Source organism: Necator americanus, chromosome IV (genome assembly GCF_031761385.1).
Source record: "Necator americanus strain Aroian chromosome IV, whole genome shotgun sequence".
Classification (NCBI taxonomy): domain Eukaryota; kingdom Metazoa; phylum Nematoda; class Chromadorea; order Rhabditida; family Ancylostomatidae; genus Necator; species Necator americanus.
The window spans coordinates 34,672,125-34,696,027 of record NC_087374.1 but is presented as its reverse complement, the minus strand read 5'-3'; the positions used below and the strand labels follow the sequence as shown (position 1 = coordinate 34,696,027).

General features: G+C 42.6%; 2 protein-coding genes across 4 annotated transcripts; one reads left to right on the top strand and one right to left on the bottom strand.

Moving 5' to 3' along the window:
• Positions 1–1,766: 1,766 nt before the first annotated feature.
• RB195_003665 (uncharacterized protein) lies at positions 1,767–10,134 on the top strand (the record flags this gene model as incomplete). Its single annotated transcript, XM_064201415.1, has 12 exons — positions 1,767–1,848; positions 2,627–2,724; positions 3,045–3,189; positions 3,250–3,382; positions 3,509–3,632; positions 4,649–4,830; positions 4,895–5,014; positions 5,670–5,775; positions 8,469–8,573; positions 9,013–9,171; positions 9,243–9,356; positions 10,003–10,134. The coding sequence occupies 12 exons, from the start codon at positions 1,767–1,769 to the stop codon at positions 10,132–10,134; spliced, it is 1,500 nt and encodes a 499-aa protein (XP_064057296.1).
• A 2,298-nt stretch (positions 10,135–12,432) lies between these two features.
• On the bottom strand, positions 12,433–23,695 carry RB195_003664 (uncharacterized protein; the record flags this gene model as incomplete). 3 transcript variants are annotated; one of them, XM_064201414.1, is made up of 18 exons in its annotated part: positions 12,433–15,309; positions 15,952–16,094; positions 16,164–16,281; positions 16,341–16,516; positions 16,573–16,640; positions 16,720–16,855; positions 17,199–17,322; positions 17,466–17,594; positions 18,040–18,154; positions 18,851–18,936; positions 19,636–19,758; positions 19,855–19,935; positions 20,129–20,207; positions 20,751–20,887; positions 22,293–22,372; positions 22,438–22,507; positions 22,583–22,641; positions 23,605–23,695. In XM_064201414.1, the coding sequence occupies 18 exons, from the start codon at positions 23,693–23,695 to the stop codon at positions 12,433–12,435; spliced, it is 4,692 nt and encodes a 1,563-aa protein (XP_064057293.1). The 3 variants fall into 3 exon arrangements, with proteins under 3 accessions (XP_064057293.1, XP_064057295.1, XP_064057294.1); XM_064201412.1 differs by lacking the exon at positions 12,433–15,309 and adding an exon at positions 15,846–15,899; XM_064201413.1 differs by lacking the exons at positions 15,952–16,094; positions 16,164–16,281; positions 16,341–16,516; ... (12 more) ...; positions 22,583–22,641; positions 23,605–23,695 and having other exon boundaries at positions 12,433–15,273.
• Between the last annotated feature and the right edge of the window lie 208 nt (positions 23,696–23,903).

Genomic DNA, 23,903 nt, shown 5'->3' with positions numbered 1-23,903 from the left:
CATATTTGTTCAATTCGTAAAAAGACTGCTGAAGGCAATCTCAAGCAAAACGTGGAGTTATGGTTTTTCCCTCTCGTTTCTGCGATTTTGATTATGTACGTATAGAAGTGCGATTTACTTCGATTTACCTTCTTGCAACGCACATATCAACAAATCGTTCAGGGAAAAATACGGAAGACTGGATGTATACATAAATTCACTTTTTTTTTAAATTGCGAAGAAATCACGTATAATAAGTTGTAAATTCGTTTTTTTTTAGATTGCAAAGAAATCAAGTATGATAAGCTACTAACATAAATGGGAGCATTTTTCCTAAAAAGAATAAAGTACAACCTGTAGAAATTCTTCTCAGACTTAATTAGCATCCACTTTCTACTTGTTTCCAACTTTTCCACCCATTTTTTTCGTTGGTGCATTCTTCATTTACTTACTATGTTTTTATTCTATGAACTTTAGACCTTATTTACGTATTTTCCATAGCCTTCCTTATGATTATAAAAGTTAAAGCAAAAAATAGCAGGTGGGTGTGGCGCAGTTGGTTACAGGTCCGTTGTAGCCGCAGGGTCGAGGGTTCGAATCCGCTCTAGTGCTCACCAAGCCTTTTATCCCTCCGCGGTCGATAAATTGGTACCAGACTTGTCTGGGAGGATAAAAACACCGACTTGTTGATCGACTGGGTCCCGCAAGTTATTGTATAGGCCAGTTACACGTTCGTAAACCTCAACGATTACAGATTGCAGTAAAGGAAACGCGTTGGAGCATCCCAAGCCGATTGTAACCCCAGTGACTTTATCTCTCATCCTTTAAAGCAAAAAGCCTTATAATTGAGGGGAGTGTTTATTATAATTATTAGTATTTAATAATTTAATGGAAATAAAGAGGCGGCATAGGACTGCAGACGGAATTGTATGGAATATCGACGATGTATGGGATTTTTTGAGAACCTTAAGTTAGAGGAGCCGAAAGCTGTACCATCTGTTTCGATAAAGAACAAGCAGCGCATCAAAGATACATAAGAATTCCTTAAAAACGTTGAAAAGTGTATGTTCAATCCGTAAAGAATTGTTTTCCAATCCAACAGTATTGATCTATCGGAGATCACAACGAAATCAAAATCACAATCAAATAGCTGACCTGATTTTATTGTTACATCCTTTAGAGTCTTAGTTTTTTCTATGTTAATGTTTATTTATTACAATTTTAACAATATTTTCTTTGAATTGGTCTTCCTTCCCTGCTGAGGGAGCTTTAAGGGAGACTAATCTAAAGTGGATCGTCCACAAGTAGAGGCGAAACGATCCATCCTTTTGATGTGACCCTCCAAACTTCTTTTCTTTTTGTGAATGTTCTGTGAATGACTAGGAACCGTTCCAGTTCTTCACGATGACCTCACGATGTTGTAGCCATCGAAAACATTGGCTCGTTATCTTTTTGATAAGAGCTCGTCAACTGCATCTATGTGTGTGTGTTTTTTTTCTGCCGAAATAATTCAATACTACTTTTTTGCAAATGAAATTTTGTTCTGTTATAGTAATTTACTCCTTTGCTCGCTTTCGGAGATTTCCTTTCACGTTTCCTGATTCGAATAGTTCCCTTTAATTGCCTCTTTTAAACAATTTTCACTGGTTTTCGTGTCATTACGGCGTTTTTCTCATTGTTTCACTCATTTCTACGTGGATCTCCATTTGGTGGAAATGAAATGCAGCCCTCAAATAGGGAGTTCAACGGCTCCTTATCTTTTTCTTTTGCTTCATAAAAAAATTCAGATGTTCGCTCTGCTCTTCTTCGTGACGTTTATTGCCGTCGTATTCGCACATTTACTCCTAAGAAGAGCAAAACTTCCTCCAGGTACACCTATTTTTATAACGCTTTTTGGAAAAAAAAAACTATATTTTTATCTGTAGAAAAGTAAAATCTTTATGTTCATTTGTAACACAAATCGTTACGCTGGGGTTTGTACTTCAAAAAAAAAAAAGAAATCAACGTTGATCCATTACTCTTTGGATTACCTCTAAGCCGCATAGCCTTCAAAAAAAAAAACGAAATAGAAAGAAATGGTTCCCCTAGTTTTCTGGTTAAGTTCTATTTTGAGTGTTGAAAATATAAATTTTTCGGTATATTTCTCACATTTAAATGTTTTCTCCGGTTATCACTATTTATTTATCTATTTATTTATTCATTAGGTAGGTACTCTTCCTGTGTTTGCATTTAATTTTCTCCAACGTCAAGTTTTTTGTTGTATCTTACCTTTAATATATTTTATTTTGATCTGCTATTCCTCCCGGTTTTTTTTTTCAGAACCTAACTCCATCAGCAGAACTCCATTCATAATTATTAATGTTTTATTTTAGGATTCTATTAATTATGTTGTCCACATCTGAGCAAGTCCTTTATTAAAGCACTAGCACCATTCTCAAAAAAAAAATAGATATAACCATAGAAGTTTAAGAAAAGAATGTATTTCAATAAAAATGACATTTTATCAAAAAAAAGCGATACTGTATTTCATTGTATTTTGTAACATCAAGAAAACGCACAAAAACTAACCACAACCTCAAACAAAAGGCGGATTTTAATTCTTTGCAAGAAAAAAAAAATAAAATCCTTGAAATTTCCGTTTATTCAGGTCCTGTTCCCCTTCCACTGATCGGAAATATTCCGTATCTTGTCTATTTAGCCGCTGTAAATGGTGGAATCGTTGGCGCTTTGCGTTTTTTAAAAAAGGTTCGTTGCCATTTTTCTCGATGCAGGTAAACGGTAAAGGAAATTCTCTGATTTCTCAGAAGAAACACGTAAAAATACTAGGACACGCATGTATAGTATACATTTTTGCATTTTTCTGTTTTCTGTCTGACTTTCTCTTCCTTTCCGTATTTCTTGGCAGGAAACGACAACTAAATCCAACTATAAGAAACAAAAATTAAATCTTCACTGTTCAGCGCTTTTCCTGTGAATCTTTCTAATTTCTGTCTTCCTAGGGGTTTCAGGTTTCTCCATATTTAACTGATTTCCCAATTTTTCCGATCACCATTGTTCACTTCCAGAAATACGGCTCAGTGTTCACGGTTTGGTTTGGTCCTATGCCTACCGTACACATCGCTGATTTCGATATTGCCCAAGATGCTATGGTTAAACATGGTGCAAACTACAGCGACAGATGGGTCCCAATGTTATTTGACGTACCAAGAAGTTTGTCATTGAATTGTACTCTCGCTTTTTTTGCAACGGACAAAAAACCCCCTCACCTAGACGGCCTCGGACTGATCGCCTCCAACGGAAAAGTATGGCTGGATCATAGACGCTTCTCTTTGCATACATTTAGAAATTTCGGATTCGGGAGAAATATTATTGAAGAAAGAATAATGGAGGAGTTCAATTTGAAGTAAGCGGAATATCGCCCCATGGATGCCTTTGGAAACTCCAGAAAATTTCACTCACAGAGAAGACGCAAGAGAAAATGCTGGAGCATAAGTTTGTATCCAAGTAGCCTACGTGAAATTTTATTAAGATTCGATGCAATTGACCGTCAAATCCAAGAATCCGGGAACAGTATCGTCGATGCTGTTCCGCTGTTCGAAGTTCTTGTCGGAAGCATAATTAACCGATTGCTTTTCTCGGAACGCTTCGATAGTGTGGGTGTTTTATCCATCCTATTTACCACACATTCTTTGCTTCTTTATAACTTAGATTTACAAAAATGTTATATTTATTTCTATGCAGCTAGTGGCTCGTGAAAACATATTTTATAAGTTGATGCAAATTTCCTCAGTCTTTTTTTCCACGCGAGATGTGGACAGGGTTTTTAAAGTGAGTACGAGCGACCAGCCTAGATTCTCCCTAATGTCCAATAAAAAAAGGCGTGGGAACGACCTTGTCTATTTTTCCCAGGCACCTAACAACGTGCCACGCATGCGAGCGCGGACATATGTGCCACTTCTGCGACCGGTAAGAGAAAGGAGAAATGAGTGGGTTTTTTATACTCACTCTCGCGCTCGCTGGAAAGCACAGCGTATACGCCTGGTTTCGTAGAGGTGACACTTTATTAGGTGTCTCGTAGGATGTGTGATAAGACCGTTTCCGTCGTTCTTTTTTTAAGGGAAATTAGGAGAATTAAGGGTAAACGCGCTCATGATCGTAATCTGCACTGCCGACCCTATCGTTTCGTGAAGAGACTCCGACATCATCAATTTTGTGATTTATTTATTTTTTGTGATTTATGCCGCTCCTAAGAAGCTGTGTAAATTTGCTGATAATGGTTGTGTGCAATCGTTGCCCGGAACCGTGATAAAGGTCCTGAAAACAACTATTTAGTGAAATTTTTATTTTGTTCCCGAGGATAAGCATGAATATGGTTGATCCAGTGAGAATAATTGAATAATAAAAAAAAGACAAACGAAAAAAAACAATTGCCAAGAAAAAAGGAAACAAAGAAGGAAATGTAGTTTTTCTTTTTCTTTTTTTAGAATAATTTTTTGAGAATAATTGAATTATCAAAAAAAAAACAATTACCAAGAAAAAAAGAAAACAAAGAAGAAAATAAGGTTGTACTTTTTCTTTTTCTTCTGAACTTTTTGGCTTCGTTGTCACTGAAACACTTCAAACAGGCGAATCCGTTATTTGCTTTAACTTAGTTTTTTTTTTCTTTCAGTCAAGTGACCATTTCTTCGCTATGAAACGAAAAGTGGATGAGATCGTGTCCAGAGTATCATTCTTGGATTTGTTTGTCTACAAATTTATGTTGTACCTTCCTATACTTCGAAAACGATATGGCCAACTTCTCGAACCGATGTTTGACTTAAAGGATTATCTCCGGCGACAACTTGAACAACGGTAAAAATTGTGGCGTATTTCTAGATGAATTTTTTCACGATTCTATTAATTTTTGGTTATTCAGCAAATCAGATATAAAACAGGGAAAACACTTGCTGGAAGAGGAGGGACGTGACTACGTTGACGCTTATCTCATTAAGATGGCTGAGGAGAAGGCGATTAATGAAAAAGAAACACTTTTCACGTGAGTGTACTACACATATACATATAGTGCTTATTTTTTGGTTTTTCGAACGAGGATTAGATAAAACATCATGTAAACGGCCTCCAAGTTCCGACAAAACATCACTCGAATCAAAAATTTTTAGCAGTAGGAAAAAGTTTAACTTGATTCTGAGAGCACTTTAGCAAAATTTTAACTTAATTACGGGAATACTTTGAAAAAAAATTCTCCAATCAGTATTTGGTCAAGAAAGCATTTGAGGTATTTTTAATGCTGATTCATTTCCTGTTGTGAATAAAGTTTAGAATATAACCGTACGTACCTTCGAAGTATTCCAAATGGAAGCCTAAAATACAAATTCAGGGATCAGAGATGTTATGGGCGCTCTGCGCCTTAATTTATCCAAATCTTTTTGACAGCCGATGGGCTAACGAAATGATTAAATTTTATTGTTTACACGAAAGTAGATAGTTACTTCAATTGGCACGTCTTCACTTATACACCTTACGTAGTTTTCTATAGTCAGTCTTACGGGTGTGAAGAGTTTCTTCTCTCAAAAATGGAAAAGAAAAAAAGTCAGTAAAATCGAAAACTTCCCCAAAAACTGTCCTTAGACAGGTCTCTGAGTTTTCTTTATTTGCATTCCTTAAAGACAAAGCTAACAATCTGCTTTAAGAGAAGAAGCGCTATTGGTAAACCTTCTCGATCTATGGATCGCTGGACAGGAGACAACAACCACTACTATAGTCTCTGGCCTCATAAACCTCATAAACTATCCTGAGGTAACCGTTTTGGTGTTTTCTTGACTTCCCATGATACATTCCATTAATTGCCCCAAGATAGTCATGCTCGTGTTACCTGTGGTCATCAATTAAAATAATTATAGAAAATATTGATTGCTCCTCACGGATCTCTCTCATTAGAGGGATCACAACCAGTTAGTCGTGGCGCGTCCCCAGGTGGCGGATAGGAGGCTAATCGCCGACCGAAACCGAATTGTGACTGCCTTGGGACCCAGGTGGGAAAATGCAACGTTCTCCCAAAAACTCATGGAACTACAAGCTGGGAACTTGTCCACGTGTTTTAAAATCAAGTGCATCTTACAGTAATAAGAAAAACCCTCTTTACTCCAACGGAAAGCCTGATGCGGTAGCGTAAAGGAAGACGGGGTTGCAGGAGTCTAGGAGTGGCCTGGTGCAGTAGGCTGCGGAAACGGTGAAGAACTAGGATGGCAATCTGCAACCATTGAAGATCTGATGATGCAAGCCAGGAAGTTTAAGTACGACGTCATCGGATTAACCGAGACGAGGCGACGCCACCTACTGAGTATATGCCCACCGTATATGAAACAGGAGAAGATTTGTTCTCAGAAACCTGCGACAGTAGAGGAGTTGGTGGAGTTGGTGGAGTTGGTGTCCGCGTCAATACTAATATGGCAAAAGTAGGAGAGGCTTCCCGAGTTTGCAATGACAACTAACACCATAAATGGGAACTCGCAAGAAGTCCTCCCCTCTACGCTGAACGTGGAAGTCACCCGGTGGAGGGTCACGTAATAAAATTGACCAGATCATCGTCAGCAAAAGGTTTTGATAGAGTTCTATACGGAACCAAACCATCGCCTCCTCCGGGAAAGATCTTCCTTTACACGGTGGGAAGAGAAACTCGCGGGAAACGTTCAGAAAGCGAAGTCCCAGAACTATCATTACTGCTGCTCCACGCTGGCGTATAAACTCAAGAGCTTCAGGAATTAAGCGTCTCCTGCCTGGGTTTAGGACACTGACCCTTCCTCGTACAGTCATGAAGGTGTTCAACGAGCCGATCGTTGATGCTGTCCATTGCGGAACCTTTCCAAGAGTCGGGTAGTGTAGCGATAAGATCCCAGTTAATGATAGTTCCGGGTTTTCGCTTTCTGAACTTTTCCCTTCCTTCCGTGTGAAGGAAAATCTTCAGAACTACATGTAATCATGTCCGTAAGAAATCGTGCGGCCCTCGATCCCAACAGGATAAAGTCTGAACATCTGATGAATCCTCCGCCAGTTCCTACCAACACTATGGCGAGACTCTTCACACGTTACCTGTCGGAATGCAAGGTTCCTAAACAGTGGAAAACCAGCAAGACTCTGTTGTTGTGTAAGAAGGGAGAATCGCACGACATACACGGCAACTATCGCCCAATCTGCTTACTATCCGTCATCTATAAGATTTTCACAAGAGTGATCCTTAACACAATTGAAAAAGTGTTAGATGAAGTACAGCTATGCGAGCAAGCAGGGTTTTGAAAGGGATTCAGTACGATTGACAGCATTCACACTGCTTCAAAACTCATCGAAGAATCGCGAGAGTATGAAATGCCGCTATATCTTATCTATCTTTGTCCACTTGTATAAGACGTTTGACTCAATTGAGATGGTCATGGTGGCCTTGGACAATCAAGTTCTCCCTACTCACTTCATAAACGTACTTAGAGAATTGTACAGTATCTTCACTATCAAAATTTCCCCATTCTACAGTAACGTTATTATCGACGTGAAGAGAGGGGCTCGTCAGGGCAATACAACCTCACCCAAAATATTCAGTATCACCCTCGAGAACGTGATGCGAGGATTGAGATGGGATAACAGATTGGAAAGGGAGTGAATGTTGACAGCCGGTATTTACACCATCTTCGTTTCGGTGTTAACAACGTTCTTATAAAATCAAGCATCAATCAGGTGGAATGGATGCTCTCCGAATTTGGTGAAACGTGTGGAAAGACCGGTCTTCAGCTGAATCTAGACATTACGACGTTTATGAGGAACAGATGGGTTTCTGATGCCTCATTCACACTCAACGGAACGAACATATCCGATTGTTCCAGCAATGTATATCTAGGTCGTACATCCAGCTCCGTGCTCACCCAAAGCAGATCATTCTCTAGTTAACTGTAGTCATCAGTAAAAATGAATAACAATAATAAGTAGTAGGAAACCAAGTGCAACTAAGTGTAACTCACGCTTTAACTGGTCGAAAATATAACACATAAGGCGAGCTGAACAAGATAGATATTAATGTTAGATGAATAGAAAACAGATTCGAGGCATGTAATTATGGGCATGCTTCGAATCCGACGAAAACGACCGCGACCGCGAAAACTGCCGCGACGCACCTAGCTCTGCTGAGCAAGCTGTGCCTCCTTCCTTCGTTCTGCACCAATCGATAGCGCTTCCTGCACAGCGATTGGGCGCGTTCGGTGGTGAATCCCATCAAAGCTGGGAAGGATAAATGTTGCCAGATCTCTCTCAGTTAGGCTCCGTCTTTACAGTGTGACCAGGATCAACGCTACACTGGATGAAGTTGTTAAGTTATGTTGTCGAGAAGTAACGTCCAACCACCAAAGTCTGTCGAACGAGATCAAAATCCTAATAAAACGACCTCTTGACAACCGCAGGACATTCGGATATATCGAATCTAATCCTCTTCATAATTCTATGCTCAGGTTGTGGATAAAGTACGTGCAGAAATCAAGGTTGTCACCGGTGACAATAGGCCGCTGTCGCTGCAGGACCGCTCGTCAACTCCATACCTCCTCGCTACGATTACGGTATGATTTGCATCTGTGGGTGTTTGCATTTCGCTTTAGTTTTGTCGTGAGAGGCACTCACTCATTATGCGCTTCGCATTTCCTTTTTTCGAAGTATGAGTTACTTCTTTTCTGGACACTGTGAGACCATAGTAAGATCAAAACGACATGAAGCACGGTGCCGCGGCGAAAGCGGCTGGACTCTAAACGGCATGGTGGGGCGTAGCGGTTGAAATCTAAGGAGGACCTTTGCTAGCGCCGTCCGTCGCTGCAGTACGCAATGGTCCCTCGTCGATTCTAACCGCATCTCCATCGCGCTTCAAGCGCAACTGCACCGTGTTTCACGTTGTTTTGACCCGGTTATACTGCTGGACAGGCCTTTCGAAGGCATTTGGCCGCAGTTTTCCGTACTTTCCCGAATCTGAAGGTTTCGTGTTTTATGGGTCTCGCATAATTTTAGGAAATCCAACGTCTGGCTTCTATTCTGAATCTGAACTTATGGCGAAGAAGTTCCGAGGAGTCCAATGTCGGCGAATTCACCATTCCAGCGGGAACCACAATTACCGCTCAACTATCGGTGTTATTCTCCGACGAAAAGCACTTTAAGGATCCAGGAAATGCAAGTTTTAACTCTGCTTCTATTCTATTGACAAGAAACCAACATTGGTTTCGGTTGTTCTTCTTGTTCAGTTTGACCCGTCGAGATACATGAATGGCGGTCGTCTTGATCAACACGTGGTTCCCTTCGGGATTGGAAAGCGTTCTTGCCTGGGCGAGTCACTGGCAAAAGCTGAGCTGTACCTGGTAAGAGGGAAATCCATCCTGGATATATCTACAGTACCAAATCAAAGCAGTCTTTTCTGGGAGTAGGGAATTCAAGGGTTGTTACCTTATCTGCACTCTTAGGTAAACGTTATTTCCTTAACAATTTCACTCGCAAGTAAGCGAAGGATATGAAATCTTGGATAGAAGGGTAGGTTAAACTGAACGTTTTCAGGTTCATGAAGGTTGTCAGAGAAACTGAAAAAAAAACTTTAAGTCTAGGCCTTAGTTAGATTCCCCATTAGCAAGTGAATGGAGCAACATAGTGCTCCGGTCCTATCGTCTTCATTTTCCTCACAACCACCATCACGATCATTTTTGGATGACAGAAGTCTTCGGATACTGTAAGACCCGCTCCGTGCGATATTTTAGCTAACAACTAGTATGATGCTTCCGTTTGTGTTGCAGAAGTAGTTTGAAGAAGACTATCAGTCAACTGTTGAACAAAAGGTGTAAAGTATTCAGTAGGGTAGCTTGATTGTTTCTTAGAAGATACTATTGCACTACGTCAATGCTACATACCTTGGCCTCTAGCCGAAAAAAAAATTACAATTGCTGGAAAGGTGCTCTGAGATATGAAAAGAAGAAGTCTCTTTAGTTTTTTTCTGGTGTTTACTTGCTCTTTTAGATTATTGGCAATCTCATCCAGAGATACGCACTATCCTCGGCTGGGAGTCTACCGTCACGAGATGAGAAATCCCCATTCGGTCTGCTAAGGCGACCTAAGCCGTTCAAATTTGCACTCAGCAAGATTACATAATGAACTGCGGAGAATTCCACATTGCTGTTGCGCTGTAACGATACTCTATCTATTATTCAATGAACGTTTTGTGCCATGCGCTTTTCGTGAGACTTATTTGTCTGGTAATCCATGTACTACAATGGACATTTAAAAAAACTCGAGTTGCACATGAAGCTCATGATGCCGTTGTGTAAGCAGCTGCGCTCGAAGCGGAGCGGTTGAATTGGCGGTCGGGATCTAGGTGGGACCATCGCAAACTGCAGCGATGAGTGGTGCGATGCTAGCAAGAGCCCCACCCCCCTCCCCTCAATCCTAATCGTTTCGCTTTACCGCACCGTTTCGAGCGCACCCGCTTGCGTAACTGCACCGAACTTTATGTCGGACTGACCTGGCCATACACACAAAATTTATTTTACATTCTCTGCCTCAGGATGTCCGTCAACAACAAAGTCGGCTTTATTATTCTTTTTCCTTTCAGTACGTGGTGTCTGCCCTAAAGTGTGTTCATCCAGGCCAACGCAACGTGTCTGTAGCGAAGGCTAGCATTACTGCTACGATTTTCTAAAGCACTTGACGATCGAACGAGTGCTCATAGTAGTTATTCAGATCCTCGCCCTTCCCTCTCCTCTTCCTCCCTTCCCCGTAATGCCTCCTACGCAAAAGTTTCATCTAAGTAACTCAAGCAGTTATATCTTACCAGTTCCACTTAAAAAGAGATCTCTCACTGGCTTAGAATTCCTGCGGACTCCAAGCTCAGTTGGTTCTAACCTGGAGGCGCAACCAAATTCAATAGCTCCAGTCGGACTAGTGGACCGGAGTACAAACAAATAGGCGCCTAAAAAGTATAACAAGTGATGAAACTGAAAGGAACGGAAACAGAACGGAAAGGGGTTTTGTTAGGTATTATCCGTGTACTACTGTACGAGAGATGACGAAACACTATCAGAAGCCGAAAGGAAGGAGGTCTGGGTATTTTTCGTCATACTGTAGAAAGAGCTGAGTGCACGCTTTCACCAAAGACGCATCGCATTAACACATTGCTACCGTTCAACGAGGCTTCACGGTGGTACCGCTATGAACTCGCATAACGAATTATTTTGGCTTGTGTTCACCGAAAAAATTTGATCAAATTGAAGGAGTATTGTTCGGGATCAAATTATACATGAGATTTAGTATATACTTAAGTAGTACATGGGAATTGGTACATATCCGTATTAACTCACAGAGGTGGTTTTTTTTTCGGGACAAACAATCAAAATCTGGGCTGCTCAAGTTGTAATTAAGAAAAATCTTATTTCATATAGAATTATTATTGCGTATTAAACATCATAAATGCACTGGCATATCAAAATACAAATGTTATATGGCAAGTATGAGCGAATCGAAGCACCTTACAGTCATGACTCAACTTATTAACTCGTACGTAAATACACTAGACACAGAGTGAAATCACAGAAGTTCCTAATAATGAGAAAAAAAAACATTCGTATTTACAAATGTCGAACAAATGACAACGACGTCGACTAGGTACCTACCAGCAGCAGCGGTGGTAAGTAATACCGAGAGGAGTCAGATTGCATAACCGTGCATCCGCGCCGATTCACGAAGCTCTGGAATAATAGACACGTAATAAGTAATAAGTAGCGTAACACGTAATAAGTAGTGCCAATTTTCAAGCGAATTCCTCTCTTGACTACTTTATTGCATATAATATCCGTAACATACTGATTATTGCATGATGGATTTTCTTTCGAGCACCAATTGTTGAAACACCAATGTCCTTGAGATTTTGTTCGTCCAACAGTAGGAAAGCATGCATGTCGATCTGAAGTTTTACGAACATTTATCGATTCGACCAGTTTCTAAGGTTATTTCTTTTTTTTTGCTTTTGCCGCGATGCGTCACATAATGAAGGATTCGGAAACTATGCGGAAGTACGAACTCTCCGAGTCATTTCCCGAAACTGGTTTGTTTCGTATGACATTGCACACCGCCGTACGATGATTGTATTGGTTCTAAACGTTTCTTTCTAGGATTTTTACAGGGAAATTTCTGTGAACGACTTAATGATTCTTAACATGGTTACTACAATTATAAAAGTGTACCGCAGCGCCTCGAGAGAAGCCGTGTACGCAATTGCACCGTGCTTCATGTCGTTGTGACCCTACTATAACTCCTCACCCCTTCAACTCAATCACCACCTTGTATTGGTCGATTCACAGAGCTATTAACAAGGTCTACAAGTGGGAAACAAGCGACGCAACATCTTAGAGGAGAATAAATCCGTTGAGAGCCAATCATTTCCAGTCACCTTGATCACCTTGACTCCCGTTGATCTTCGAACTGGTCGAGCGGGCGCCAGTAATTCTTCCATTTGTCCCGATCGCGTGCCAGAGTAGCCCAGTGGTTCCTCCTTTCGCGTGGGACACGAAGAGCATCATATTTTTCTTTCAAGGACTTCGTGAAGAAATCTGACCATCGGGTCGGCGGTCTTCCTGTAGTGCGCTTAATATCGCGGGGAACCCAGTCGCTCACGGCTCTGGTCCAACGGTTGTCATTAAAGCGCATCACGTGTCCGGCCCACCTTATTTTACTTTCCTTGGCAAACGCGGCAGCGTCTCTAATCTTCGATCGCTGACGTAGGAGAGAACTTCGAATCCCGTCCCTCACTTGCGTGAAACGGGATACTCCTAGCATCACTCTCTCAATTGCGCGTTCAATGACGCTCACCGCGTTTTCTTCCTGCTTGCGAAATGCCCAGGTTTCCGAAGCATAGGTCAAAGCAGGAAGTACGGTGGTGTTGAAGAGGTGAGCACGGAGCCGGGTGTTCCTGGTCTTCTTCACTACATCCTCGATGCTCTTGTACGCTCCCCAAGCCGCTCGTCTCCTCCTGCCCAGCTCGGGGGTCAGGTCGTTCATCATGTTCAGTTCCCGACCCAGATAAACGTAGCTGGTGCATTCGGATATGTTCGTTCCGTTGAGCGTGAATGGGGCATCCGAGACCCATCCGTTCCGCATGAACATCGTCTTTTGTAGATTCAGCTGAAGACCGATGCATCCACATGTTTCGTCGAATTCGGTCAGCATTCGTTCCGCTTGGCTGATGCTAGGTGTTACCAGTACGATGTCATCAGCAAAGCGCAAATGGTGTAGCTGCCGACCATCAACCTTCACTCCCATGTCGTCCCATTCCAACTTTCGCATTGCGTTCTCGAGGGTGGCTGTGAATATTTTGGGTGAAATTGTATCACCCTGTCGGACCCCCCTCTTCACGTCAATGACGATGTTCTTGTAGAATGGCGAAATTCCGGTCGTGAAGTTACTGTACAACTCTCGAAGTACCTTTATATATTGAGTAGGGACGCCTTGGTTGTCCAAGGCTTCCACGACCGCTTCCGTCTCAACCGAGTCGAAAGCCTTCTTTAAGTCGATGAAGGTGAGACAGAGCGGCATCTTGTACTCTCGTGATACCTCGATGAGTTTCGAAACAGTGTGAATGTGGTCAATCGTGCTGAATCCTTTTCGAAACCCTGCTTGCTCGCATGGCTGTCCTTCATCCAAGACTTTTTCAATCCTATTAAGGATTACTCTTGTAAAGAGCTTGTAGATGACGGACAGTAGGCAGATTGGGCGATAGTTGCCGATGTCATGTGGATCTCCCTTTTTATACAACAACACGGTCTTGCTGGTCTTCCACTGTTTAGGAACCTTGCATTCCGACAGATAACGTGTAAAGAGCCTCGCCAGGGTGTTGATGAGTACTGGCGGAAGGCTCTTCAGGTGTTCTGGTCTTATTCTGTCGGGACCGGGTGCCGTACGATTTCTTACCGACATGATAGCATGTCGTATTTCGGACGGGAGAACCTCTGGAATGACTTGTCCATCTTCCCTCAGATGGTGAGGAGGCAAGTGGACATGGCTGTCGAAGAGATCAGAGTAGAAGTCGTAGATGATTTTCTCCATCCCCCTTCTCGATGCAATGGCTGTTCCCTTTGGGTTCCGGAGAGCAGTCATCCTCGTCTTGCGACTGGCGAAGTCTCGACGGGCATAGCGGATGCTTTTCCCCGCCTCTGCAGCTTCAGCCAGCACTTCTGCTCTTCTCTCTTTAAGGTCTTCCTTTATCGCCTCTCGGCAAAGCCTTGCGAGCTCGGACGTGAGTTCTTGGTTCCCTGCGGCTCGTGCTGCTCCACGCTGGCGTATCAGCTCAAGAGTTTCAAGAGACAGACGCCTCTTGGTGGTTTTAAAACTCTCAGCCTTCTTCGCGCAGTCGTGAAGGTGTTCGACAAGCCGGTCATATTCCTCGTCGATGTTGTCCATTGCAGAATCTTCCCAAAAGCCGACTAGCGTAGCGAAGAGATCCCAGTTGATGGTAGTCCTGGGATTTCTCTCTCTGAACTTGGCGGCTTTCTCTGCTCTCCTTGTGAAGGAAAATCTTCCTCGGAGGAGGCGATGGTCCGATCCCGTATAGAACTTTGGTACAACACCGACGTCCGTCAGGCAGAACCTTTTATTGACGATGATGTGGTCTATTTCATTACGGTACCCTCCACCGGGTGACTCCCACGTCCAGCGTAAAGAAGAGGGCTTCTGAAATTGCGAGTTCCCATGGATGGTCTTAGTCGTCATGATGAACTCGGAGAGCCTCTCTCCCTGGTCATTCCATTGTAGGCCGTGGGTCCCGATGTGAAGTTCCTCCGGCGTTCTTCTTGGGCCAACCTTAGCGTTGAAATCGCCAACTATGACCTTGTAGAAGGCATGATCTTCTTGGTAGAACTTCTCCAGGTCCATATAGAAAGCTTCGACTTCTTCTTCTTCGTAGCTTGATGTTGGAGCGTAAACGACGAAGATAGTCAAAGCTGGTATTGGGCCACATCTTCTCATCCGCAGACGTCCGATTCGGGTCGTAAGTTGTTCAAAAGAGTCGATGTTCTTTGCCATACTCGTGTTGACGAGGACGCCAACTCCACCAACACCTCTACTGTCGCATGTTCCTAAGAACAGTTCTTCTCCAGTTTCATATACGGCGTTGAGAGGGTGACGTCGTCTCGTCTCGGTCAGTCCGATGACGTCGTACTTGATCTTCTTGGCTTGCATCATCAGATCTTCGATGGCCGCTTCCGATGCAAGCGTACGTGCGTTATAAGTACAGATCGCCATCCTAGTCCTTTTCCGTTTTGGTAGCCTACATGACTCCTGCAACCCCGTCCTACCTGGCGCTACCGTACCAGGCTTTCCTCCGGAATCAGGAGACTCTTTTCTATTACTGTGTTTTGCTTAAAATTTTAAAACCCATGGGCAGGTTGCAAGCCTCTAGTCCCATGAGTTTCTGGGAGAACTTTCGTTCTCCCGGTGTGGACATGTGGAGCTTATTTGTTGGAGGCGACTCCAAACCGCCTCCCTTGCACCTCCCAGTCACTTGATTGCAGGCTTTTGGCCGGACCGACGTGGGATACAAGGATGTCATGAGTCAGTCCTGGCTCAGCAGAAACAGGGAGTCCATCCCCTGAATCCACCTGCGTCTCTGGGCAAGCGCAAGGTCGCTTTTGGTCCGCGTTTAGCCCCCTATCCGCCACCCGGGGACGCGCCACGTAGCCTCGCGACTAACCGGCTGTGATCCCTCTAGTGAGGGAGATCCGTGGATCATTTCCAGTACCAAAAGAAATGAAAGGAAAAATCCTCGGTAACAGCAAACAACAAAGAAAAGATAGACATATGGTACTTTGTTCGATTTAGCATGCTACTAGTTTGCTAAAACACTTCGCATCATCCACTGTCTGTTTGTCCTACACCACTTTTTTCTGCTTATTACATTTCTTAAAAGTTTTTTCCTCTTACCTCCTGCTCTCTCAATTGTGTCATGTATTCACTGCATCCCAATTGTGCCAGCACCATTGCTGGATCCGAGAACACTCGAATATCCCATGTGAATTCCGAAACAACCGGAGAGGAATCGAAAATAGAAGTAGAAGCGGAGAAAGCTAAACTCTTCAGAATCAGCCATAATTCAGGAGTGACGAAAAGAAATCAAAGGTAGAGTAATCGCGTACCGAATCGATTCTTCCTTTCAAATACACGATTAGCAGAGTTCATAGAGTTACTACTGAACGAGCCAGAAAATTCGGACAACTCGTCCTCCTCACGAACAGCGCATAATCCACGTGGAGGCTGGAATGATGTTTGAATACAGGGTCAAGGTGACGAACTTCAGCTATTCGGAAACTAACCGTTTTCGCATCCCTTCCTAAAATTGGTCTGCCTTCGGGCACCTCATTTTCTTCGGATATCTCCAGTATACCTTTGAGAAGATCGGCTGGCAATGAACAGCTAAATCCATAACCTGCCCAGAGGTCGGTTGGATACCTGGGTACAGACTTTGTGAGCGAAGTGTCGTCAAAAATTGCTGAAAATCACGGTATTTTTTTGGATGAACTGGGAAGAAATTACGGGCTTAAAAACCTTGTGTGGCCTTCATTAACATCTGCTCACGATCAGCTCTCGCAGCAACAGTTTTGTTCCAAAGATCACTAAAAATTGACAGAAGATTTTCTTGAACAAATGCAGTTCTTCCAACGATGGAATGATTTAAGGATTGAAATGGTTTACTTCTTCTTGTTGTACTCCTTGGCACCTTTGAGGATCGAGGAAGCTATCGGAGAATCGAGTGGGTCAGGGCTTTTTGGGGTCTCCGGAAGTGCATCAAATAATGAATTCATTGGCATTATTAAATTTTCATCCGATGCTGAAAAGAAAGAAGGAACTTCAAAGCACCTAAATGCTCAGGATATTATCCATAAACGTTGAACTGGTTCTCATCCAAGGACATGTGGCAAAAATCATAGCGTATCATAAACGCAGAGGCTATTCCTCCGCTTCATATTTTCAATTTCGGTACCATCTCACTCCTTATCTTTTCCAACACTCTCGCAAGTCAAAATTTCGCACTTATAAGCATTGTGTGAGTGAAACATCTGTCATGGCCGTTGTTCTTTAGTCTCATCACTTTTTTCTAGATCAAAACACTACATCAGTAATGCTTGCACTGGTAGTTATCAGAAATATGTTCTGGAGCGTGGTTCACGTACCTTGCGGCGCCTCTAAACCAGTATATTCATTGTCTATATAACTGGTTAGTGTTAATCCAAGCAGAAATTCTCTGGCACGTAGAATATTGAGCATATTTTCCTCCGTAGATCTGATTGAAACTCCCTGAAATATAAAAATAAATCTGAGCGGAGAATCTGAACACCTTTTACGTTTTGGAGAAAAAAAAATATGTTCTAGAAGTTTAAATTAGACAAGAATCAGAATTGCTTTTCAATTCTATTTCTTTGAAAGCTGTTAATGTTTACCAACAAATCATTAGCGTTGTTCTTCTTCTTCGAATAAATCAATACGCCGAAGTCTTTCTGTGTACGTTCGATATCGGATCGAAGCTCACCGATGTGCACATCAAATGAGAGTACCACCGGCGATAATCCCTGAAATAACCTCTTAGTGAAAACATATAAGTCGCTTTTCTCAAAGTAGGAGAATGTTTTCTATTATAAACTTATCAAAAGTGCTCTACCGCTTTCGCAAATACTACCCTTTAGGGTTCACGGGAACCCACGGATAACTCACTTTATTGTCACCCATAGTGGACAAAGTGAAGTTTTTTTTTTCGTTAAACACGATTGTAAACAACCTCTAAATTAATCCGAATATCCAAAGAAAGTAAAAGCCCAGATCCCTTCTAAGAATAAGTCTGCGCTTCAGCACAGGCACAAGACCGTGCTTAATCCTTATTTGTCGCAACTTTAAGGCTGGGAATCTCTGATAGAGGTACACGAAATGAACAAACATATTTGAAAATTGTAGAAGTTCAAGAAATCCATCCACGAATAACTAAAAATCTACGACCAAAATAAACTTTTCTGGACTAACCATTATGAATTTGCGCACAAGTAAAACTCCACTCGAGGGTCCATAAATAAGAACAGGTTGCGAAACTTCTGGTAGTTGTAGATGGACTCCATACCGATGAGCAAGCCTCTGCAACCTAAAATATCCTCTTACGGGTAGAACAGCCGAATTTGTTAATGAGAGTGTTCTTCTGAAATGGAATACACATATAGTCGGGAGAAAACGACCTGCAGCCTTTCTGCTGTTCTCCTTGTTCTGTTGCATAAGCAGCTGCGCTCGTAGCGGCATGGGCCAGAATTCGGTTGGGAACGGGACTGAACCATGGCTAGTTCCACTCATCGCTGCGATCGAGTGAAGCTACTGATGGTCCCACCGCAATCCCAACCCCTACCTCTGCCGTGCTGCTTCGAAAGCAGGAGCTTACGCTACCGCCTATTACTGCTTCGACACCGTTCAATCCCCTAATCGTTCTGAAAAACGGCGAGGGAAACGGCCTCAGTTCCTACGAGGAACGTTAGAACGGGCCACCCTTGTGCACGCGCCGCTTACCCAAGCGAGCGGTCAAAAATCAATAAAGTCTTCGCGACAGCCTCTTCAAGTAAAACCAATGAATAGGCTGCTGAAAGAGACGGAATATGCACAAGGGTGGCGCGTCCCAGTGTACCTATCAGGAAGAAGGGCGGTTCCAACTCTGCTTATCATGACTGTCAGGGGACTTTGACCAGAACCACGCCCATACCCGTAATCTACAACCCATTCTCTAGATCTCCCCACAAGCACCCCAATATCGTCAATTTCGTGATATCCTGCTTTTATGTTTGCAACACGGTACCTCTGCGAATCTTCACCATTCCGTAGAATCTGAAGCATTTCCTCCTTAACACTGAATGTTGTGCGAACCGTCAAAGGAAACTCTTCCTGAAAGAAGCAATCTGCACGTAAAAAACCTAAACAGCTTATGACTAATTGACTTAGTTCACCAAGAAGGAACAAAAAAAAATCGAAAAAAAATCTGATTTTGAAGTAAAGGTTCAATTACCCAGGTTTGAAATTATAACCCCGCCCGGCACTAGACTTGGCAGCGGAGAAGAGATAGCAAACCCGTCCTTCCTTTTTACCTCCCTCTATCCTAACCGCTGCGCTCAACTGCATCGCTTTGAGCTTAGCCGCTTACACAAAAGCATCGAGCTATTCAGGCCAGGGTTTGACCGGACTACATCGACTAGTGCTTTCCGCATGCGATAAAAATGGTACCATGACAGACCACAACCTCGAATCAGAAAGATTCATTTTCATAAGGGACTACAGCGGGTTACTTCGTAGATCAAAACCAACCGAGGTCTTCATATGACGCCAACGTGGGGTAAAATGTGATTGGGGGGAGGCATTTAGTGATGTCCCTCATTTCTCGAAGTAAATAACTAAATCAGTCGGGGCATTAATCCTGAGCATTAATCTTAAAGGATCTGTGACATGCTAAGGTTACTGAAAGAAAAAAGCAAGTTAGAGCGTCGAGAAATAAGGGTGCCACTGAGTGCAGTTAACCTTTCTCTTTTTTCGGACCCTTGGCATTAATCACTAATTTCACATGTATTTAAATACTTCTATTAAACATACTGGAACATGAAATTGAGCCATTATGACGTTGATTGCTTGTAAAATCATTAGATCATCACCAGCGTTAGCCCTTAGTACACAAGAATATAACGTTGGAGTGACAGCTCGTAGCGTTAGCACCACCTGAAAATATTGCTCACTTACGCGCTTATTTGTGATTTGGTAAACAAGCTACTAAAATGATAAACATGTTAGAAGAGTTCTATAAAAGAAATTCACTTCTGAGGGAAATCGCGATACTTCTGGTTCTTTCGGGAAAATCCATGGCAGGTCAAAGGTGAGCACCAGTGGAGATATAGCCTGAAAGCATTTAAACGAGGCTTTTTTACACCTGAATGCGAGAAATCTTGAAAGAAGGGAAATTGGCATAAATACTTAAGTGATTATTATAATGACAAAGGCACAATAACGATAGGATCGTTATGGTGGGAAGTTCAAGCGATCAGTCAGCAATAGAAGCTTAAGATTTGGAATTATCGTTGGGATAACTTACTCGAAGATGTTTGCGAGCATTCTCGATATTTAGCGGTGGACCGGAAATCGACACTTGGTCACTTTTGTTGGCTGAGTCTCTAAATATAGTAGGATCACATTTCTATGTCTAAATTTAAAACAACCCCTCCCACGATCCCGATAATAGTGCCAGCGCTATACTCTGAAAGGACAATTCTGTGCGCTACATCCCACAAAAGCGTGGACAGAAAATCTGTCGGTTTTTGTATCTGCAGTGATTCGAGTTAGGACCCACATCACCTCTGCACCCTGATCAAAACACCTGAACTTGGCGCAATTGCGTAAGCGGTTGCTCGTTCTAACGTTCCTCGTTGGAAGAAAGCCGGCTCCCACCCCGTTTTTTAGGACGACTGTGGAGAATTGGACGGGGTCACGCTCGTTTCCTGAATCTACAACCGGAACTCTACATTCTTCCGGGTTTCTGTATCATGTCACCTTCGTGATACGCTGTCTTTGAGTTGCGAGCGACAGCAGAGATGAATAGAGCTAACGAACTCCCCCACCTCGACTACAACCGGTAAGCCCACCGTGTCGCATCGTACGCGTCCGCTTACGCAATTGCACTGAGCGTCAGGTCATTTTGACCTGATTCCACCACTTACGTGTACTTGTTTGAATCCGGGAAATGTATGTGACAGCCAGTTGATCGCATCACCTGTTGAATACCTCGGCCAGCTTTGCCAATGATATGTGAATGGATCGAATGGTGAATCTCCATTTTCAGCGTCACTCTTTCCTTCTGGAAAATAAAACTCATTGTATGTCTTCACATCGATCACTCCTGCTGAGTTCAGAGCCGCACGGGCGCGCAGTTTAGCGGCTCTGCGGTTTTCGTGGTTATTGAATATTCACAACAGTGGACTCAATAACCACTAAAACCACAGAGTCGCCAAACCGCGCCGCTCTGAACCCTGCGGGCAGCCAAAGACGATTTGTTCTACGTGCCATTAGGCGATTTTGAAACCATCTCCTGAAATCCTGCTTTAATTGAGCATCTAAAAAAAGTGATTCTCTATTTATTCAATTCTTAAAGAAGTAATTATCTTTCTCGGTCAAAAAAAAATGACTGAAGAGTATTAGAAAATTGGTTGCGATTTATTGTGCAATAGTGCGTAATTTGAGTAATTTTTCAAAGCGATACATCTCTGAAGTGTTGGCGCCTGTTTGCGAGAGTATAACTGCGTGACTTTCATATCTAAGTGAAAAATAAAGTGATTGTCCTGCCAGCCAAGGAATAGTAGGGTGAACCAACGCTAAGCACGGTGTACTTCCGTAAGCTACTGCGTTCGAAGCGATGCGGTGGAACGTCGCAACAAAGATCGAGAGGCGACCATTGCTGACACTATTCTTTGCTGTAGTTCGCAGTGGTCTCACGTCGATTCCAACCGCTGCCTCCACCGCGCCGCTTTGAGCGCAGCCGCTAACGCACCGCTTGCACCGTGCCTCATGTCGTTTCGACCAGACTATAGTCGGGTCAATACGACATGAAGCACGGACATTTGCGCAAGCGGCTGCGCTTGAAGAGGAACGGTGGAGCGTAACAGTTGGGATCGCGTTAGGACCCTCACTGCCGCCACTCACCTCTGCAGTTCCCCATGGTCCCACCTTGATTCCAACCGCTGTCTCGACCGCACCGCTTCCGAGCGCGGTCACTTACGTAACGGTCCTTCCTTCGTGTCGTTTTGACCCAACTATATATCATCTCTTCTATTTGCATGCCGCGAAATGCTCAGCAATCCGATTGACACGAAAGCCGCTCCACCAAGAAATCATCGATTCTTTCCAAAGTTTTTGCTGACATTGTTTAATTTCCCACTACTTGACACTTTCCTTGTTAAAACTGGCTGCTTCAATTGAAACTGCATATGAGAACTTCTCTCGGAAGAGTTCTTGCAGAGAAAAAAAAAAAACCTCAGAAAAATCTCAAGTCTCCTTCTTTTCAGCGAAAATTGAGGTCAGATGAAAATTCAGCGAAAATTGAGGTCAAATGAATAAAGAGAATAATAATATTCGCCATGTAAACAATACAAAAACAAATAACACCAGAAACACAGCACATGGATTTTTGCTAGTACCCATAAAATAACACTTAAGAAATAAATCTTTCGAAGAAATTTTCAACATCGCTATCGGTTATCCCGTACCTTCACCTGTAACGTTGCGCTGATGTATTTCTTCGCCAATTCAATCTCTTCAACCGTTCCAATAACCTTCACAAATGGATCTGAAATTTCATAGCATTACATTCTCATAAATCATCATCTTTATCCTTCTATCATGCTCGAGAACCTTTTTTCGTCTTGGCGCCAATTTTCAATTGCGATGGCCAGCATACCTCAGCGCCAGAATGTTGTTTAACCTGATGAAAAAAAAAACTATATTATCCAAGCAATAATGTATAATGATTCCAATTCTCGGATGACATGCGGCGTACCTTGTTGAAAAAGTCCTCCGCATTAATAAATATGAAACCTGTTTCGGTCGCGGGAACACCTGAAATGAACACCATCACAATACTGTATTACAGTAAAGAAAAAAAAAAGATGTTCAAGAAGAAATATTGAAATATTTAATGATTATCAGACAGAAAATCGAATTCATACACATTTATCGTACACATTGCAAATACATTCTTTTCTGTCCTTAAAAATTACTTTTACTTTTTTTCAATCTTACTTTTACTATTTCATCGAATTATCAGACTAGAATTTTACTGGATTGGTTCTGTTTCGGATCCGATATCCTTCTGCCGGTTCCCGTTGTCACATACCAAGACTCCATAAACCTACCGTAACCGCTCACATGGTGAAATGTATGTTTACTCTGCCCTCGCGGACAAACTACAGCACGCGACGCCAACGAGCAAATCAGAAACCGCTCCGGTTCGTCGGTTCCGTAAGCCAAACGGTTTTCGTGATCGGAACATTCTCATTTTCTCAAAATAAAGCTACATACGGTTCTATTTTCAATTAAATCCATGCTTAGGTTTGTATCCAGATGATTTGAGAGGATCGTAGTCCGTAATGTCGCGTCGCCCAGTCGCTTAATTTTTCTGTCCTTACTCTGGTTCATACTTGAAAGGAAGAAATCGCGCGCTCTTTCATTCTCTTCGCTTTGCACGTAAGAGTTTATCAATCATGAAAAATAAGTAAAAACTTCCGAATGGGACTATGTTCAGCCTAGTGTTGCCCAAAAAAGTGGACAGATTTGTGACTCAAAGCAATTAATGTGATTGTTAGAGACACGATGATATCAAGCAGTGTTTGAATGGCTAAAAAAAACCGTCACGGTTACAGAGAATTGGCTGAAAGGCGCAGAAAAGTCGTATTTCAAACAAATTATTTTAAAACTAGCGGAAATGTATGAACGTTTTGAAAGACATCAGGTAGAAACGATAAATTTTGTTGCCTTAGGGCAGAGTAAGGCGCTGCCGAGCGAAAAGTCCCTAAACCTCACCCGTTATCATGGCCTCAAGCCTTCGTCGATCGACTTGGATTTTCTGTTCATATCTGCCGTCCTGCAGGAGGACGACATCGTCAGGTATCATCCACTGAAAGACTGTCCTCAAAAAATGATCCTCAGAGGAATAGAAGTATAAATTCGGGAACGGATAAACGATAATACCTCATTTTATAACGAAGTTTTGGGTTAAACGTGAATTGAGCCCAATAATAATATTTTTCTCGTGGAATTCAAAACTTCTGGAGCTCAAAAATGTTCACTAAAAGATGAACGTAAAGAAGAATCAGATAAAT